Source organism: Quercus lobata, chromosome 4, assembly GCF_001633185.2.
Source record: "Quercus lobata isolate SW786 chromosome 4, ValleyOak3.0 Primary Assembly, whole genome shotgun sequence".
NCBI classification, from domain to species: Eukaryota; Viridiplantae; Streptophyta; class Magnoliopsida; order Fagales; family Fagaceae; genus Quercus; species Quercus lobata.
This window is the reverse complement of record NC_044907.1, coordinates 21,076,148-21,096,431: the sequence shown is the minus strand read 5'-3', so window position 1 is coordinate 21,096,431 and position 20,284 is coordinate 21,076,148. Positions and strand designations below refer to the sequence as shown.

Below are 20,284 nucleotides of genomic sequence, written 5' to 3'. Positions count from 1 at the left end.
TATGTGGCAGATTGCAAATGATCTGGAGGTAGGATATGTTCCATTGAGTCTAGGTGGAGCATACCCTGGTTTGTACTTGTTCACATCTCCTGCCAGATTTGTTCGGCCAGTTAGAAATATTTCAATTCCTTCCGAGGAAAGTCAGAATATTGAACTTATTGGGCCATTTGAGCAGGTCAATACATGATTTTCAAATGCATTTCCTACCTTCAAAATTTTTAGGTGAATTTGGGTTTGGGTCATCTGCTGAACTTTTTCACAGCAGATAGGCTCCATGAATGAAAAGCTAATTCATTTTATTATTCCATTTTAGGTTTTTATGGAAATAAGATGTCCTGATGGTGGAGATGGTGGGAGAAGAAATGCTTTTCCTGCAACTCATGAAGAAATCCACCCAACTGGAATGCTCAGTGTGGTTGCTAATCTTACACCTTGGTCAGATCATAATCAAAGCCCACGTAATATGTACCAGTGTCAGGTATTTTTCTTTTCCATTATTTATTTTTAATTTGTATACTTGTGCATGCTGCTCCGTTGTTTTTTGAAATCTCTTTCATTCAGTTTGTCACATTCTTCTTTATAAATTGTAGATGGCAAAACAAACAATGGCCTTCTCTTCACAAGCAATTAACTTTCGTGCAGATCAAAAGCTATACCATCTTCAGGTCAGCACATGTCATTTGTTTTATTTGTTTGAGAAGAGCTGTCCTCAGTGCAGCTTTGCTAATTTAAGTCTCATAAAGGTTATTATCTAGTGCTGGTCCTGCCTAGCTGGGATCTTGGGAGGGGTCATCACATATTAATTTTCATAGGAGTCCATGATTCCTCTGGGCAATCCAAGATTCCAGATAAAACTTTTTTTTTCTTTTAATTTTTTATTTATTTTAGTGTGTGGTTATTAGATTATGTGGTTTTAGTTTGGGAATGAGCGTTTGATAGTAAAGTCTCTGGTGGTTGAATAAGAGATCCAAGACTCAATCCCTGCCTCCCCCAAAAACCAATTGGTGTCTTGATCTAATGATAGAGCTATTATCAGGAGTGGATGTTATCCGTTGAAACTAAAAAAAAAAAAAAAAAATTTGGGAATGGGTGTCTTATTTATTTAAGTATTTCGAAGGTTAAAGCTATGTTAACAGTGGCTTTTTTCACGTGGACAATGTCATTGGGAAAGATTTAGTAGTGGACAATCTTAGTAGGGAGACAATGGATCATCTTCTTCACTAATTTTTTGCATATTTGGGAAGGTCATAATAAAAAGAATTTAACTATTTGGAGGGAGTGTATATGAAGAGTATGAAGGTGGAGAGGTCATTTAGCTACCTTTTGATCGATTGAAGTCCTTGTTGATTTGTACCTTGTCTGATTGGTCTTGTGCTTGGGTTTTACTCATTGTAATTCATTGTTGGAGTTTCACAACTTTGTTCAATTTTCTATATGATTCTTTGTAATGTTTAAGATACTTTGTGTTCATCAAGTAATCTTCTTTTTCAATAAATACAATTACTTATTAAAAAAAGAAGAGTATAGAGGTGGGTGGTACACTTTTTGAGGAGGATTCGGAGGTGAGGATCAAGTGCTGCCATTTTATGAGTCTCTGCATCAAGAAATTGGGAGCTGTAGACCTAGGGTGGATGGGCTAGACTCTACTTCTAAAAGGGAGAGTGAGAGTCGAGAGCTTTGGAAGGAATGGATTCTACAGGTTGTGAGGGATTTACAAGGAGAAAAAGCACCAGGACCATATGGGTTCACCATGGCTTTTTTTTTTTTTTTCCAATTGTGGTGGTAGGTGATCAAGGTGGATGTATTGGCATTCTTTGAGGAGTTCCATGAGCCGCAAGTTTGAAAAATCTCTTATTGCATTCATCCCTAAGAAGAATAACGCTTCAAATTTCAGGGATGGGAGTGTTTGCAAAATTCTGGCAAAGGTGTTGGCAAATAGGTTGAACGGGTCTTGCAAAAGCTAATATCATAATCACTGAATGCCTTTGTGGGAGGTGGGCAAATCCTAGATTTGGTTCTTATTACTCCTTAATGCTTGGATAGCAAGGTTAAAAGCAATATTCCATGTCGTATTTGCAAATTGGACATTGAGAAAGCGTACGACCATGTAATTGGGAGTTGCTACTTTACCTCTTGGAAAGGAAAGGGTGTAGGGGAAGATGGAGAGGTTGGATTTGTATGTGTATTTCATCGGTTTGGTTCTCAATTTGAGTGGATGGTGTCCTGCATGGTTTCTTTGATAGGTTGGGGGGATTGAGACAAGGTGATCCTTTATCTCATTTACTGTTCATATTGGTTCTGGAATAAGGAGGTACTAAGTAGGATGTTGGGGAGAATAGATAAAGGAGTTTTAATTTGGGGCTTCAGATTTGGTACAACTACACAAGAAGGGTTGTGTGTCTCCCATCATTTATTTGCTGATGACTCTCTGTTGTTTTGTTGCCAATATTGAACAATAAGAATGGTGTTGACTTGCTTTGAAGCAGTAACTGGTTGAAGGTTAGTCTGAGCAGGAGTGAGATGGTGGGCAGTTGATAACGTGACAGTGCTTGTTGATATTATGCTGTATGGTATGGTCTTTATCGATGACCTATCTGGGAATGCCATTGGGGGCTTCCTTCAAATCAAATCTGGTTAGCCTGGAGAAAGAGGGACCTACTTATTACCTTTCACCGATCCTATTAGTGTGGCTAATATGATTGGGAGATTACGAAGGCATTATTGTGAAGTGGCATGGGAGATGAGTTCAAACATTATTTGTTGGTGTTTTGGGATGGAGGATGCATGCTTATGGAGACATGTAGTAGCTGTGAAGTATGGTGAAGAATGGGACTCATGAATGTGGTTTATGGGAGAGCATTAGGATGGTAGATTCCTAAATCACTCTCATTTTGACATTGGTAATGGTAATTGGGCTTGGTTTTGGCGTGGCGATCAACCTTTGTAAGAGACTTTTCAAGCCTTCTATGACTGTTCTTTAGCTAAAGACAAGTTGATGGGCTCCATGCTGGTGAGACAAACTGTGGGGGGTAGGAGGAATTGGAATGTGCGACTTCTTCAGGATTTTAATGATTGAGGGTTAGATATGATAGCTGAATTTCTCAATCTGCTTGATTCCAATATCCCACCTAGGATAGGAAAGGATGTGACAAGATGTGTTGGAGGTTGAGCAGTGGAGAATTTCATGTGTATTCATTCTGGAGGTTGGGGGAAGATCCTCATGTGTGATAATCTTATTAAGTGTGTTTACATGTTAGAAGGGTAATGTTGTATGTGTAGGTGTAGTGGGGTGATGGTGGATAATCTGTTGTCGCATTGTTTTGTTTTGTTTGTTTGTTTGTTTGTTTTTATTTATTTTATTTTTATTTTTTTATTTATAAGTAAAGAAAATTTATTTAAAGTCATAAAATGGAGTCACCCAAGTATACAGCAAGGGGCCAAATCAATCAAATACACAAGTTACAAGCTTCCATCAAGTCATATACCAAAAAAATAGAATGACTTCTTACGATAGACATCCAATCTGATAGTGTTTTAAAAAAGAAAAGTGTTAATTTGATGTTGTTGCATTGTTTTGTTGCATTTTACTTGTGGAGTTTTACCTTTAGATCTTTTAGGAGTCGGTAGGTGTTATTGGAAAAGGTCATTGACCTCTTATTTGGTTGGAGAAATGGAATTGGCAACATTTGTTGGATGTTTGGAATTTAGTTCTGTTATGTTTGATGTCAACAATTTGACGGGAACTAAATTGCTGTATGTTTGAAGATGCGTAAACTATAGGGACTCAATTTTTAGCTTTGTTTAGTTGTTCTTTATTCCATTGGTCTTGAGCATTGGGTTCCACTCGTACAATTTCCCTCCCAAAATAAATAGAATTGTTGTGTGTACAAAATTTTGTTTTGTTTTGTTTTTTTTTTATTTGTTAGACTCCTATGTGCTCTTTACACATGGAATAGTCTCTTTGCAATAAAATAAATCTTGTTAAAATATATAAATAACATACAATGATGTTGACCTTCAGCTCAGGGGTTCGAGCCCCTGCACCTGCATAAACAATTACCTAGCAAAAAAACATAAAAATTGGAGGCAGAGGTAGTTAGATTTGGAAGGCTATCCTTTTATGGATTGTATGACCACTTTGGAAGGAGAGATCAAAGCACTAAAGCTGCAATAATAAACAAAATGTAACAAAGTTTGAGCAAGAAAAAATCCTGTTGCTGTCATCTATTCAAACAAAGTTATAAAAGGATGTAGTTACAGATCTAAGATGGGTCTTTCATACCCCTCAAATCTGCGTGCATTCCTCTCCCTTTAAATACATGTCATCAAGCAATGAGGGATGGCCTTTTAAATCTCACTATTCTGATGTTGGCCAAAACATATTACCAGCAAGCTAATAAATCAAACACCCCTCTAGGAAGCACCCACTAAACCTTAATGAGGGCAAAAATCATATCCTACAACTCTAGCAAACGGACGCTGAAGAAGCAAGTTATCAATTGTCTCCTTATAAACCTTAATGAGGGCAAAAATCATATCCTACAACTCTAGCAAACAGACGCTGAAGAAGCAAGTTATCAATTGTCTCCTTATCCATTAGGTGCTTATGTAGCTTATTGATGTGAAAAAACACATTATTGTGATAAAATAATGATATTTTAATCTTCTATCTACATTTATTGTGCAAGGTAAAACCTAGTGGCCTAATATATACTAGAAATGAAAATCCATCTCATCTGAATGGATCTTATGGATTGCCTTCATAGGTTATTTTATGTTTATCCTGTGTATTGCTATCGTTTTCTCTCATTTCAGTTTTTAGATTGAAAATATTTTGAGGTATTTACAGACTCCTCAAAGTCCCATTGTTCGCACGAGTTCATATACAAAGTATGGCATTGACGAATACCCATCAGGCACAAATGCAATTGTTGCAGTGCTAGCATATACAGGGTAAGATCTTCAAGCAATCCCCCCCTCCCCCTCTCCTCTCTTTGCTCTCCTCTTTTTTTTTTTCTTTTGGTAACGTCTTTTTTTAAAAAGAATATCTCTATGAAGTTCAGGTATGACATGGAGGATGCCATGATTTTAAATAAGTCATCTGTGGAGCGTGGGATGTGTCGTGGACAAATATACCAGGTTTGCTTCTTTCTCTCCTCCAGGTGCTACTTTGAAAGGTTAAATTTTCTAGACATATTCAATTGCAATAAATAATAGCTCTTAACATAGTATATTGCAATATTTCTTATCAAAAAAAAAAAAAAAAAAAAAAAAAAAACATAGTATATTGCAATATATAATTGAACTAAGTCTCAAAACAATTCAAATTGGGGGTTGGCAATGGATCTCTGTCAGTGGCAACGAATCATCATATATTGCAATATATCTTCATAATTTCTTCTACTTTGGTCTTTTTTTCCCCTCCTTTGGTTTGTCTTATATCCACCTGCTTTTCTGTTGGTTCAACCTTTTTGTTCCCTCAGTGTGTCTTTCCCAGATATATGGATTCCTGTACTGAAGTTTTAGAATAGGTGATTTGTTTTTTACGAAATGAAAATTTCCTCATTAGAGTTTTTCTATTGAAACTAGTTCATTGGGTCTATAGCTATTTTGCCTAATAATCATCTTGTTTGTTCAGAATGAGTTAGGCTTGAAATTTGTGTCTTAGTGATTTAATCATCCTTTTGTGTGTTAATTTTTCATCTACAAGTATATGCATGTATTACTGTTTGTATATATGAGAAAATACTTGCAAGAAAGCAAATGTGAACAGTTGTTAAAGGCTGGGTTACCTGGTTAATATACAAATTTTTAGTGTTATTTTCTATTACAGATTATGATGTTTTGCTCTGATTGATATAGATGCAGAACTTTATGGTTTTTCTATTTGCTCATTCTAATTACCCGATTTCTGGGCAGACGGAAACTATTGACTTAACTGAGCAGAGCAGCAGGTCAGATCATTCCCAGAAAATATTTCGAAGAAGTAATGTTAATAAGTCAATGCATTCTACGATTGATTCGGATGGGCTGCCATATGTTGGTCAGGTTGGTCTTGTCTTCTACTCATCTTATTTAAATATTATCTTTTTGGTATTAAGGTTGACCAACAATCTGAAAACTTTCAGACAATACAACAAAATCAACCCTATTACTGCACTTATGATGAGGTAACAAGTACCACAAGACCCTACAACCGGAAGGGTTCTGAGCCTGTTGTTGTTGATTATGTTGCCCTTGATGGGAAAAACAAGGAGCATCCTCGAAAGGTAAGTGGACAGGATGTTTTCTGGTTGATACTTGTCGGGCAATGAGTCAAAAAATTTGAATATTTATATAATGATGATATCGTGGTTGTGGATTTTTTCTTTTGGCTCCCCTCCTCCTTATTCCTATCTGTATGCTAAGTTTAGTCTACCACTAAGAGTTTTAGGTTTCTTCTCTTTTCCAACCACTTTGATTTGAAAATAAGAGAGAACATAAAGGAGATAATGAGACCAATTGTTATAATTTACAAGATAAAAGGGATTTGGAGAGAAATTTTGGTTGTAAGGGTAGGAAGGCATCAAATTTATTTATTGTTATTTTTCCCTTTCTCTGAATAAAAACATGAGGAATCTTTCTTTTCTCTACTCTATTTCCTTTTTTATTTTTTATTTTTATTTTTTCTAAACTATGAGCCAGGGGTTTGGGGGATTCATTTCATTGTGCTACTTTGACTGTATCTGATGCTGTGGATGGTTTTAAGACAAGTTAAAAAAATGCTGTGCGCAGAGGATTAACTAATTGCACTTTAATGCGTTAACACTGCCTTGAAGAGCAAAGAGTGGGGCCATCTTTGTTTGACTGGGCTTGGGGGACTCACTTCTAGTGGTTCCTCTCCCCTAATTCCTAAACTCTCTTTTCCTTTGTAATTAATCTTCTGTTTTGTTTTTTTTTTCTCTTATTTTTGGTTTGCTTTGTGCTTTTCATGCATAAAGTAGCTTCATGAATATACATCTTTCTTACTTTGAAGATTGTGAGAAATCAGTCTTGGACTTGAAGCTTGTGCTGTTGAAGACCTTATATGATTGGAATTTGGTGGCTTTCAACACATGTTTTTATTTCGCTGATTTATTTGAATTTCTTTATCTTTTTGCTTTGTCTCAATTTTGTTGTAATTGTTGTATACTTCCTGAGGTTACACTCCTTTTTGTTTTTTCAATGAGGTTACTTATAAGCTAAATGGAAGTGATAGAGCATCAAATCTACGTGTATATAGTGAATCATGAAGAGCAATAGGAAGACTTGGGATATGGAGATGAAGGAAAAGAAAATGATTCAAGTCATAAAATGATAACTGAAAATTTGAAATAAAATAACAGTATGGTTTAGAAGAGTTTAAATAAAAAGAAGTAACAAGAATTCTAAGTAGAAAAAAAAAAAGGACAAAGGGAGGTATATGCGTTGGATATGGTATTGATTGATATCCAATAAAGGAAAAAGGATAGGCATTGAATATGATAGTTATAGGTATCAAATGAAATGGTAAATGCCTTTGGTTGGATTGTATTTCTTGTATTTGTCTAGATGCAAGTCTATATTGTTGTGTGTGGGTAAAAATTCTAAGGTTAAGAAGCTTTTACTAGTTTTGGAAAAAGGCTTGTAAAGATCATAGGGACCCTATAGAGGTTGTGTGGTGGGTTTTGGAAAGGAGGAATATTAAGTTGATTAAGGATATTTATGACCGAGCTATATAACTAGTGTGAGAACAAGTAGAGGCATCAAAAGTGAGTTTCCTATCATTATAGGTTTGCATCAAGGATCAAATTAAGTTCATATCTCATTGCACTAGTGATGGATGAGCTCACTAAAATGATTCAAGAGGAAGTCCCTTGGAGTATTCTTATTGCAGATGATATAGTTTTAATGAATGATACTAGAAGTGTAATGCTAAGTTAGAATTTTGGTGAGACACTCGAGAATCTAAAGGCTTTTGATTAAGTAGGACTAATACAAAGTAAATGGAATGTAATTTTGGTAAAAATTAGAAACAGAGATGAAAGGGCAGTGAAACTTGATGGCAAGAGACATGGGTTCTAGTCAACTCAATTAGTAAAGTCTCTTGTTTGTTGTTGAGCAAGAAATTTGAGGTTTAAACCTTGCCTCCACCAAGAAATGATTGGTGTATTGGCCTCATGTTAAGGATCAATCGTCATGGAGCGAACACCATATGTTGAAATTATATTGTATCTATTAAAAAAAAAAAGACACTCGATGGTCAATAGATGCAAAAGAGCGAGAGTTTTTGATATTTTGGATCAATAGTTCATAAAGATGGGAATCTTGAAGGGGATGTGAATCCTAGGATAAGAGTAGGATGGTTGAAATGGAGAAGCGTTATGAGTGTTATGTGATTGTAGAATACATATTAAGTTAAAAGGTAAAATTTTATGACTACTAGAAAACCAACTATGCTCTATGGTATTGAATGTTGAGCTGCTCTTATCAATAAAAAAAAAAAAAATGGTATTGAATGCTGAGCTGCTACATATTCGTAGAATGAGTGTAGTTAAAATGAGAATGTTAAGATGGACAAGTGGAAATCTGCAGAAAGATAGGATTTAAAATGAGGAAATCTGCTTAAAGATGGGGGGCGGCCCTTATTGATGATTAGATGAGGATAGTCACTTGAGATGATTCGTTTGTGTTCAAAGGAGAGTGATTAATGCATTGGTAAGAAATAGTAAGTAAATTCAAGTTGAGGGAACAAAAAAGGTAGAGGAAGACCAAAATACCATTAGTAGAAGTAGGTGAAAACTGCATGTCAATTAAGAAAGTAACAGATGCAATGACTTTGGGTAGAATAGAATTGAGGAAAAGAATACATGTAGCTAACCTTGACTAATCTGTTGAGAATCCATAGTTGATCTCAAAAATTTTGGGACTCACAACCTAAATGTGCACAATAACAATGAAGAAATTTGAGCGCTGATGTAGCTAACAGTCACCTTCAAAGCTTTTTTGTTGTAGTGGTTGTTTTCATATTTTGCCTGTCAGATTAAAAGCCACGGGCATTGCCTTTTTGTGTACAACGAATGGACATTACATTCATTCCACTTCTAATGAAGGTCAAAATTTTAAATTTAAAGAAAAAAAGGGCCTTTAATTTACATGCCTTGTCTGGCTATAATATCCTCAATTTAAATTAATTAGTTAAGCACTACAAACACTGCAGCATACATCATTACTAGTGATAGTAAGATCTATTTTATGCCTATAGCTGTTAATATAAATCTTTAGCTCATCAAAAAGGAAAAAGAAAAAAAATTGATTTTATTTATTTTTATTTTTATATATTTTATTTTTTACGGCTATTCCTCTTTGCTATGTGGACCATTTTATGTGCATAGCTATTTAATTAAATTGACTATACTATCAATAAGCCATGGCTTAAATAGCAGCTATGTGCATAACTTACTAAAAAATGCTGACTATACCTATATTCTGGAATTAATGTTTTCTGTTCACATTTTTGAGCAGGCGAATATACGTTTTCGACATCCTAGAAACCCCGTCATTGGCGATAAATTTAGCAGTAGACATGGTCAGAAAGGTGTGTGCTCCCAATTGTGGCCAGATATTGATATGCCATTTTCTGGAGTTACAGGAATGCGTCCAGATTTGATAATTAACCCACATGCGTTTCCATCAAGGATGACAATTGCAATGCTTTTGGAGTCTGTTGCTGCTAAGGTACTCCCAACAAATTGAAAAGTATAGATATATGAAATTTTGTTTCCCTAGAACCTTATAAATTAACTGGTCTCTTTATATAATATGGTGTTGATTCATAATCCCAAATGTTCTTCAATGGATCACCCAAACCTTGTTCTACCTTGCCAATGAATTCTAGTTCATATGACAATTTCATCTCTCATAAGAATTGTTGGAGGATAAGGTCAAGGGTTCAAAACCACTGGGTTGTGTAGCATACTAACACAAACTTCTTATTTTGTTGTGTGATTCTGTTTAGACTTGATTTTTTTTGTAGATTTTTCTTGTTCTTTTGTGTCTTTTTTTTGCCTACTATATTTTCTTATGATTATTTTGAAGTAGGGAATTTAAGTAACTAGCGGATGCAATTCATTATGTAAAAAGTAGGGTGATTATTTTGCAATGTTTTGTTTTCTGTGGAGTTTAAAAGATATATTTGTTTTCTTTGTGGAATATTGAGTGCATCCCATGCTTTTTGGCATTATGTGATAGAAGGAAAATGCATTGCAGAAGTAGGTGATTGATAAGAAGTATGGAATCTCTTGGAGTGTGTCTATGTAAAAACAGCTTTGATGTGGGGAGTGGGACCAAGAATTCATTTTTGGCATGATATATGGAGTAGTGATACGGGTGTGGCATGATATTCAAGTAAAAGCATCCTGTGCTTTTCCTAATTGTTGGGGATGGCAGTTTGGTTGATTATCTATAATATCAAAATGGGTGCCCTTATGGGAATGTTATATTCTTCAAAGATATTCATGATTGGGAGCTATAATCTATTGAGCATCTTCTTGATGGTTTATATGCTATCACATACAATTGGAGGGGGAAGATAAAATGATTTAGTTCCTGCTTGAAATCATGATTTCCAGGTGGTGAGTGGGAGGATGAAGATAAAATGATTTGGTTCCTGCTGGAAATCATGATTTCTGGGTGATGAGTTACTACAAGGCATTATTTTAATTTTTTGGCGGGGAGATATCCTCCACGGCAAAGCATATGAAAAAGTTAAAAGAGTATCCTTGAGAGTGGTCCTTTCTCTTGGGAGTGCTGTGTTCGGGAAAATTTTGGCAACATATAAGGTGGGGGGATAATTATTATTGATTGGTGTTATAGGTGAAAGGATTATAGGAAGTTGTGGCAAACCAATTTTTACCTTCTGAAATTACTCGGGAGATGCAGTCATTAGTATTATGCTTGTTTGGTGTTAGTGGGGGAATGCCTAACTCTTTTATTGATTCCTTGCCTTGTTGGAAGGACATATTGGCAAGAGAACCAATATTGAAACATGGAAGTCTTTTCGGTTATGCTTAATATGGTGCATATAGGGAGAACAGAATGCTCACCTCTTTAAGGGAACAAGTAGTTACCCTTAACATTAAATGAACTTGAAGTTCTTTGTAGTCATTAAATGAATGTACTTCAGCCTGTATAATTGATTCTTTACTTCTAATAACTTTGCGACATGAAATTAAAGAACTGGAAAAATAAAGTTAGAGAACCTAGGGTAGGCACCTAGGTTTGCTTGGAGTCAATACTAAGCAAACTAACCTAAACCTCTAAGAGTCAACACCTAGGTTTGGCTAGAGTTGGCACTGGACCATGGAGACAATTTCAATAGATATTTTATTCATCCAAATAATCTCTTTGATAGGTACTTGCTTATATAGGAGTACTAAACCCCAATTCTAAGTAGCATAGGAAACCCTGATTTCAATAAAAATACAATTGGGCAACAAAAATTGACTTGCAAAATAAAATAAAACTAAATTAAAATAGTTTTCTCTTTGAGGATACTGAGAAATCTCTGGCTTAGTTTTTAGATTTGTGCCAACGGACTTTCTTTGATTGGTCTCGGTGTTGGGGTCTCTCTGATTGTTTTGGTCTGATGGATTTTCTTTTTTCTCTTAGATTAGTTTAATGATTGTTTGTTCCTCTTTGTTTCTATTTGTTCTATGTTCACTATTGTGAACTTTGTGTATCTTTCCATCTATTCCTTTTTTAATAATATTTACTTCTTACCTATAATTTTTTTTTTGAGCTTCCACACACACACACACACACACACATATATAGCATTCAAAAACCTATAAAGGATTCTTAAAAATTTTCACCACAGGGAGGTAGCTTACATGGTTATTTTGTGGATGCGACACCATTTACTATTCCAGTCAAGAAAGATAATGGAGATTCTAAACCAAAAACTAGTTCTCTTGAGGAAACTGACGGAAAGACCGAATCAAAACCTAATTCACTTGTTGAGGAGCTTGGTGAAATGCTAAAAATAAAGGGGTTCAATTACCATGGTGTGGAGGTATTATATAGTGGTGTATATGGAACAGAGCTCACATGTGAGATCTTTATTGGGCCTGTTTATTATCAGAGACTCCGGCACATGGTTTCAGACAAATATCAGGTATGAAGTTTTTTCATTGTTATTATTTTTTTTAATGATATTGAACTCGAAGCTCAAAATTTAAATATATTGTCATCTTTTTTATTTTTATTTTTTTTAGATTAATTTTATAATAGTGGGTGGAGAGCATTCAAATACAGGTTCTACCAGTGGGGTTGACAACTGGGTAGTGCCATTGAGCCACAATGCTCGTGGCTAGAGATATCAATATCTTCCTCTTTCTTTTTCAGTGGTTAATTCTGTGCTTTCATTAAAAGAATGGTATACTTATTAAAAAAAATCATAAGCTTAACAAAGAGTCCAAATAGTGATGTATTTAGCTCATTTCAAATGGTAAGAGCGTATGACATGAGCACATGAAATCATTTTATACCTGTATATGATGAGTGAATTGCAATTGTTAGATTAATCAGAGTATTCTCTTTGGACATATGCTGGTGTGCAGGTCCGATCGACTGGAACTATTGATCAGGTCACCCGACAACCTATCAAAGGACGAAAGCGTGGTGGTGGTATTCGTTTTGGAGAAATGGAACGAGACTCCATGCTTGCACATGGGGCGGCATATTTGTTGCACGATAGGCTCCACACGTGTTCTGATTATCACATTGCTGATGTGTGTACACTATGCGGAAGCATCCTCGCAACGACATCTATCCAGCAACAAAAGCAGATACAAAAGCCGAAGAAGTTTGGGGGGCTACCCCCGGCTAGACCACCCAAAAAGGTCATTTGCCATGCTTGCCAGTCGAGTAAAGGGATGGAGACAGTTGCTATGCCTTATGTGTTCCGATATTTGGCTGCAGAGTTGGCAGCTATGAATATAAAAATGACCCTTCAGCTAAGCAATGCTGCTGGAGCCTGACAGTTGTAGCTCAGAAAGTACAGAATTGTGTTAAATGGTGCCATGATCAAGGCTTTCTTAAATGGTGTATCATTAGTTGTGCCAGAGACAGGTTTCAATATGTTGAAGGCGTAGGTGTTATATATGATGATGATGCTGAAATCTCAATGGCTTGATATATATTGAGTGGCCACGAGAGGGGGTCTATTTATCTGTATTCTCATACCAAGAAGATGGAATGCTTTTTTCATTTTTCCAATTTTGTGGTGTTGGTATTTTTCTCCCCTTGTTCAGCTTAATGCGATTCTAATTTATAGAAGGGAAAGCTTTGTAATATAGACTGTTTATTTTCTTCAAATATAATCTGTGAGAAAATTCAAAAGTTCTTTTAATGAATTCCTTTTTTTTTTTTTTTTTGCTAAAAGAAAATTTTATTGAACCAAAACAGAAACAGAAGCCTGGGCAGCCTTAGCCAAGATAACAACAACAAAACTTGGAGGGCCAAAACCCATATCAAAAGAACCAAAAAAAGACTGGCTAAGAGACCAATTGGCTAGCACATGCGTAGCCTGATTAGCCTCCCTATGAACCCAATTAAAAAATACATGGCCATAATCACTAATTACATTCTTAACTGAGTCCACAAAATTCACAAGCCTCCAAGGAATTACCTTCCCACCAGCTAATGGCATCTATACAAACTTTACAATCACTCTCTATAATGCAATTACAAAATGTGAAGTTCAAAGCAATGTGGGCAGCCAGAAGAATGGCATAAGCCTCGGCTTGAACAGGGATATTGGTGTTAACTTTCTTTGAAATTGCAAACACCAACATCCCTCTCCAATCTCTAGCAACAACCGCTATACATGAAGACAAATCACCAACCGCTGCATCACAATTCAATTTTAGCATACCTTGATTTGGACAACACCACCTAGTACTGTTTCTAGCTGGAATGTTTGTCAACACTGGAACTTCAGGCCGCCAATGCTCCAAGAACAGCTTTTGAATGCTTCTGTTAATTTGACCCTCCATTGGAAGAGATTTCTCATTAATTGCTTCGTTTCTCCACATCCAAATTAAATATAAAGCTAGAGCACCAAATAACAGGAATTCATTTCTTTGCTCTTTATCCAGTTGAAGAGATGGAGGAGGATTAATAAGTAACTCAATCAAATGAGACGGAGATTGAACAGGCCAACTATCAATTCTAATGTTCCAACGACTACCAAACCAAATAGCTCTAGCAATGTGGCAATGAGTAAAAAGATGTAGGGTTGACTCTGTCTCAGCATTACAAAGAGGGCAGCTAGTATCAGATGAAGGGGAAAACTCTCTCAACTTGTCCCTAGTGGGCAGAAGATTGAATGCAATTCTCCAAAGATGCATCTTCAGCCTCTCATGAATGCTGGCCTTCCATATCTTCCTTGTAAGAGAAACACTACCACGTGAAATGTCTCCTTCAGAAATGAGACGATAACAAGATTTCATCGAGAACTTCCCATTTTCAGATTTGGTCCAAGTCCATCTATCTTCCATATCAAAAGACCAAATTGGGATGTTTTTAATAGCTGCAATAGACTCATGGTCAAACAGATCATTTAACAAAATATCATTCCAGCCTGAACCTGAAGAATTTAGAAGTTGAGAAACTACCAAACAAGAATTATTTACTTGAGCCCTTGGAGTTGGAATAAAACCTAATTTGTCAGGTAACCAAGGGTCTTCCCAAACTAAAATAGTATTCCCAGAACCTACTAATTTACATGCTCCCAACTTGATTATATCCTTCACCCTTTCAATGCTCTTCCAAACCCAAGATGCATTAGAGGCTTTTGGAGCTCTAAGCCAATCAGCTTTAACCTTGTACTTCGCATCCAATTGCTTCACACAAAAACAATTTTTCTTGGACAAAATCCACCATCCCAATTTGGAAACTAAAGCTTGATTCATTTTCTCAAACTTTTTAAAACCAAGACCATCTTCATCTTTCAGCCTACACAAATCATCCCATGCCATAGGAGTGTAAAACTTATTAGAATCCTCTTTTGGCTTCCACCAAAAACGTCTCACAGCCGCATCTAACTTGTCATTAATTTTCCTTGGGAGCAAAAAGGTGGACATTGTATAATTAGGGATGGATTGGGCAACAGAGTTAATCAAAGTAGCTCTACCTGCCCAAGAAAGGCTTTTGCTCTTCCAACTAGCCAATCTTGCATCTACCTTATCCTTCACATAGGCAAAATCTCTAGCCTTGTTATTTGATAAGAATAATGGCACCCCCAAGTACTTAGTTCCATGCCTGAGCTTTTTAATTCCCAACTGATCTTTAACTTGTCTCAGAAACTCAGGATGGACTCCTTTCGAACTAAAAATGTCGGACTTCTCAACACTTATAATTTGCCCAGACCATTTGCCATAGCAATCCAGGCAATTCAGCAGAGTTCTTATTTCTGACAATTTGGCGTTGCAAAATAGCATCACATCATCAGCATAGAAAAGCTTTGTGATAGGTGGAGCTCCGTTCGCTAAATGCACCCCTCTAATATTACCCTTAATCTCCTCTCTACTAATTAGTCTAGCCAAGACCTCACAGCCAATGATGAAGAGATAGGGAGAAAGGGGATCCCCCTATCTCAGACCCCTAGATGGGTTAATTTTAGCTTCATGACTCCCATTAATTAATAAGGTGTAGCTGACTGTGGATAGACATTGTTGAATTAAGGAGATAAATCTCTCACAAAACCCAAAGGCCTTAAGTGTAGTCAACAAGAAACTCCACTCCATTCTATCGTATGCTTTTTGAAAATCAATTTTCAAACCGATGCAGCCTTTTTTCTTTCTCGTAGTTCTGAAACTATGAACAATTTCTTGCGCAAGGATTATATTTTCAGCAATATTTCTATCTGGAATAAAAGCTACTTGAGTAGGATCAATCATCTTTTCTAACAAAGGTCTTAGCCTAGAGACTAAAATTTTTAAAATCACCTTATAGCAAACATTGCAGAGACTGATAGGTCTGAATTGATTGAAATTATGAGCATCTTTGAACTTTGGGGATAAGTGTGATATAAGTGTGATTCAACTCATGGAGCAGCCAGCCCTGTTTGAAAAAACTTTGAACAGCGGCTACAAGTTGATCTCCTACTATCGACCAATAATGCCTATAAAATAAACCAGACATTCCATTTGGCCCCGGAGCTTTGAGGGGGTGCATTTCAAACACTACTCTTTTGATATCATCAGCTGAAGGCACAGTAATCAACATATCATTCTCCTGAGCTGAAATACAAGGCTTGATTAGACCATCTAAATCTGGAGGAACATTGGAAAAGAAGGAATGAAACACTTCTGAGAATTTGGATGAAAAGTACTCCCCAATATCTTTCCTATTCATCAATCGAAGCCCATTCTCTTCCCTTATCTCTGTAATAAGATTTCTTCTCCTCCTCACCAAAGTGGACAAATGAAAATATTTTGTATTTCGATCTACTTCTTTGATCCATAACTCTTTGGATTTTTGTTTCCATTTAAGGTCCTCCCTTTCTAGCCATTCATCCAACTGAAGATATAATTCAACTTCCAACTCCGGATTTTCTTTAGTAGGAGCTCTGTCTTGTACTTCTTTAATTCTTGCTTCTATTTCTCTAATTTTGGTCTTAGCATAGCCAAACTGATTCCTATTCCAAACTTGTAAATCATGTCTGGTTTGCTGAATTTTCCTAGCCAACTTGAAACCATGAGAGCCTTCTACCAAACCTTGCCAAGCTTTTTCTACAATCCCAGAACTTGAATCATCTCTGGTCCACATAGCTTCAAATCTGAAGGGCCTAGCCCTCACTGACTGATCCATATGGGTGTCCAATATAATTGGAGCATGATTTGAAGCAGGGGCAACTAAATGCTTAACTCCAGCTTTCGGGAAAAGGCATTGCCACTCTTGGTTGCACACAGCTTTGTCCAGCCTTTCTTTAATGTTGGCAAGACCTTCACGTTTATTAGACCACGTGAATCGAGAATCGATAAAACCAAGATCGATTGCCCCAGTACCATGAACAAAATTGCTAAAGCTTCTAGTTGAACCTTCACCAGGATATCTACCACCTCTTTTATCCAAATTACTATCGACACAGTTAAAGTCCCCCATAACCAACCAGGGGCTTGCAAAGGCACTAACCAAATCCTCCAAACACTTCCAAAATCTTGCCCTGCCATTTACATGAGGAGGGCCATATATCAAAAGAAATAGCCAAGGTGAGGAAGGAGGATCAGAGAGATGCAATAACATTTTTGTCAAAGTACACAATCTCTAAATCTACACTAGCTTTCCAAAAAATGGCTAGACCTCCAGATTTACCAACAGGATCCACACTAAACTTATCAACAAAACCAATACTTGAGCGAATTCTTTCAATCCTATGCGACTTAGATTTGGATTCAACAATAAAAACTACATCAGGACTTTCATCCCTAATGAGAGCCTTGAGGGCTTTAACTGTCGAGGCCCTACCAGCACCTTGACAGTTCCAAGCAAGGGTCCTCATACCCAATCCAAGAGCAACAATTTGTATAAAACCCAATCTCAAATTAAAAGGACTACCAAATCCAAACAATTTATTTGCCAAAACAAAAGCCAAGTAAAACCAAACCTCGAAGAACCCAGCAATTATGGCAGCGAGACCCACCATCCAGAAGAAAACGCCTACTATAAGGAGGAAAGAGAGACCCACAAATGCAGCGAAACCTCCAGATCGGCCAAGTTTTGCCCACACTATCAAAACTAACCGAACGCCGACAGCAAGATGCAATTTGGGCTTTCTTTGATTCAGATAGATCCTTGAATCATGATCTCAACGGACCCACCATCAACCGGAAATTACTACCTCACACAAGAGGAAAACCAGCCCACACAGCAGCAAGGAGCCACCGAGGGCGGGAAACAGCCACTTCCCGAAGCAAAGCTCACAAGAATGGCAGAGAAAAGGCTCGTGCGCACGATAGCAATTGAAGTGTATCGTGCGCCGAGAGAGAAAGGAGAGACTGGGCTCTCAGAAAAATCCTTGGCACTATGTATTTTTAATGAATTCCTTTTGAGCCAATTTAAGATTGTAAGCGGTATGAAATTTCAGATTTTACTGTATTGTGTGATTTATTCTTTTTGCTGACTGCTAAGTTAATTTCCCTTTGCACTCTGCTTCATTGTGTTGGGTGGTACAGTGCTTCGGATCCTTGCAGAGTTATGTACACAGATAGATTGGTGATTCTTCAAAAGTTGATCTGCCGCGATTATGGAGTGAAAGAGGCAGATTTCATTTGGTTGGTATGGCATTAGATTAAAATGTGTGAAATTTGATTGGGGTTTAGGGTTTTTTTTTTAATTAAACACAAATCTTTTTATTCTATATGCATTCCTTTTTACTTGTCTATTATTATAAATCGCATTCCTTTTTCTTAAAAAAATCTAGTCACATAATTTAGCCATATCTATTATTGGGTGCATACATTGTAACGAAAATTTAATATCACTTATTCTTCACCATGAGGCCAAAATGAAAAAAAATACATACTGCCTAAAAGGACTTTAGACAATTCCACCATCCAAATGCAATTATCCAAACCGATTCCCCATACAAAGTTAACTGGTAAGCTACTGTAATGCCACTTCGTGTTGAGCAACTGAAACAGCATTGACGAAAACCCTGAAGAAACGAAAGCATCACCTCAGCTATATGACCATAACTTCGCTCTCCAAAAACTTAAAATAAAAAAATACAGGCAGCATTAAATGCCGTAGAATTTGATCCTGACAGATCCAAACGATACTCGACAAGAGAGTTTCTAAACTTTTCACACTGATCTCTAGAATATATATATATATATATATATATATATATATATATATATATTTATTTATTTATTGACAAAGCCGGCTGTGGTCAGCTAATTAAAGAGCAACCTTCTCCCACTCATAGACACATCACTACTCATAGTTGCAGTACCGGCTCAATGAATTTGGGACCTTGGCGAAAGCTTTAAACGGGCTTTTTATTATATTTAATTATAAATTTATATATTTTTTTCAATTAAAATTTATTTTTCTTGCTTTTTGATAGGCAAAATTACTAATTAAATTTTTGCATTTAAGTTCCGCTAACATTTTCTTTTCAATTGGTAATATAACTAATCCACTTAATCTTTCTTGTGACATAGTTGATCTTAAATAGGATTTTATTAATTTTAATTTTAATTTTGAAAAACTTATTTCTACGGAAGCAACTGTAACAGGTATAGTTAGTATTATTCTGAAAGCAATACATACATTTGGAAAAGATTCTAACCTTTTTATATAATTTAGTACATTAATTGGAGAGTTTTCATTTATTTGCAAAACTTTTTTTAAAACTTTTAGTTTTGAAAATAAATTTAAACCATCAATATCGGAATAAGTTTCATGTGTGAGAAAACATTCAAGATTAAGGCAATTTTTTTTCAAACTATACAATTTTTTGATGGGATATAATATAATATATTATTACTATTTGGGGCCTCTTTATCAGTGGGGGCCTTAGGCCACTGCCTAAGTGGCTTGTAGCTTTAGCCGGCCCTTAGCCGGCCCTGCATAGTTGATCTCTTCAGCAATTATAAAATTTATTGGGAAAAAAATTGTATCAGTAGCATTATTGACAATCTTTTGAGTTCGGCCAGCATCACATCACTTGAAGATCCCACAATGTCCTCCTTTACATGGTATAAAAATGTGCTTAATATCCTTTTGAGTGCAATGCTTGAAAATCAAACCCTTTGTTTTGGCAAACCAAAAACCACGTCTACCGACTTTCCACAGGGCTTTCCCACTTGAGTCCAGCTCCAACATCCTCGTTTTTTTATTCTTGGAATGACAGTATTCATTTTCGCCAATGGCAAGGTTATCTATAATCAGCTACATCATAGGGTTACTACCTTAGACCTATGATCTCTCAAACTGGTACGTTCCCTATCACCATATGTTGGAGATTTAAGTACTTTGAGGAGTCTAATCCTTCGGGATTGGGGAGCATGATTCTCTTCCTTAAGACATTGGATAATACTCGGTACTTTCGGGTTGAGTCGGTCTGGGTGCCCGTTTTCCAGTGGGGTTTGGCCATCCCTAACCACTTGCCTTCGTGCTAGTATTTTTCATTCTAGCAAACTTGAAAAAATATTGGAGGGACTTAAAATTTAATAAGCTCATTCTACTATAATATGAATAGGAATGAGCCCAATAT

The 20,284-nt window shown here is 36.3% G+C and overlaps 2 protein-coding genes across 2 annotated transcripts in view; one reads left to right on the top strand and one right to left on the bottom strand.

The window, feature by feature from the left end:
• Positions 1–13,403, top strand: part of LOC115987108 (DNA-directed RNA polymerase I subunit 2) — a 31,382-nt gene extending 17,979 nt beyond the window's left edge. Inside the window, exons 16-25 of the mRNA XM_031110574.1 lie at positions 11–175; positions 314–478; positions 591–665; positions 4,850–4,953; positions 5,064–5,139; positions 5,920–6,048; positions 6,129–6,269; positions 9,523–9,735; positions 11,876–12,172; positions 12,618–13,403. Of these exons, the coding sequence (XP_030966434.1) occupies positions 11–175; positions 314–478; positions 591–665; positions 4,850–4,953; positions 5,064–5,139; positions 5,920–6,048; positions 6,129–6,269; positions 9,523–9,735; positions 11,876–12,172; positions 12,618–13,037 (1,785 nt within the window). The 3' untranslated portion in view covers positions 13,038–13,403. The remainder of the gene's footprint in view (positions 1–10; positions 176–313; positions 479–590; positions 666–4,849; positions 4,954–5,063; positions 5,140–5,919; positions 6,049–6,128; positions 6,270–9,522; positions 9,736–11,875; positions 12,173–12,617) is intronic.
• A 243-nt stretch (positions 13,404–13,646) lies between these two features.
• Positions 13,647–17,707, bottom strand: LOC115984817. Its single transcript, XM_031107816.1, has 3 exons — positions 17,322–17,707; positions 16,202–17,227; positions 13,647–15,597 (listed from the first exon to the last, which is right to left on the bottom strand). The coding sequence occupies exons 1-3, from the start codon at positions 17,705–17,707 to the stop codon at positions 13,647–13,649; spliced, it is 3,363 nt and encodes a 1,120-aa protein (XP_030963676.1).
• Positions 17,708–20,284: the final 2,577 nt, after the last annotated feature.

Bases quoted from the DNA above. Each gene is read 5' to 3' on its own strand.
- LOC115984817 (XM_031107816.1), bottom strand. From the start codon at position 17,707: ATGGTGGGTCTCGCTGCCATAATTGCTGGGTTCTTCGAGGTTTGGTTT. The intron at 17,228-17,321 runs GTACTTTGACAA...TGTAAATGGCAG, and splicing joins AGTGTAGATTTAGAGATTGT to GGCAAGATTTTGGAAGTGTT. The intron at 15,598-16,201 runs GTCTGGTTTATT...GGTCTTGGCTAG, and splicing joins GCTCCGGGGCCAAATGGAAT to ACTAATTAGTAGAGAGGAGA.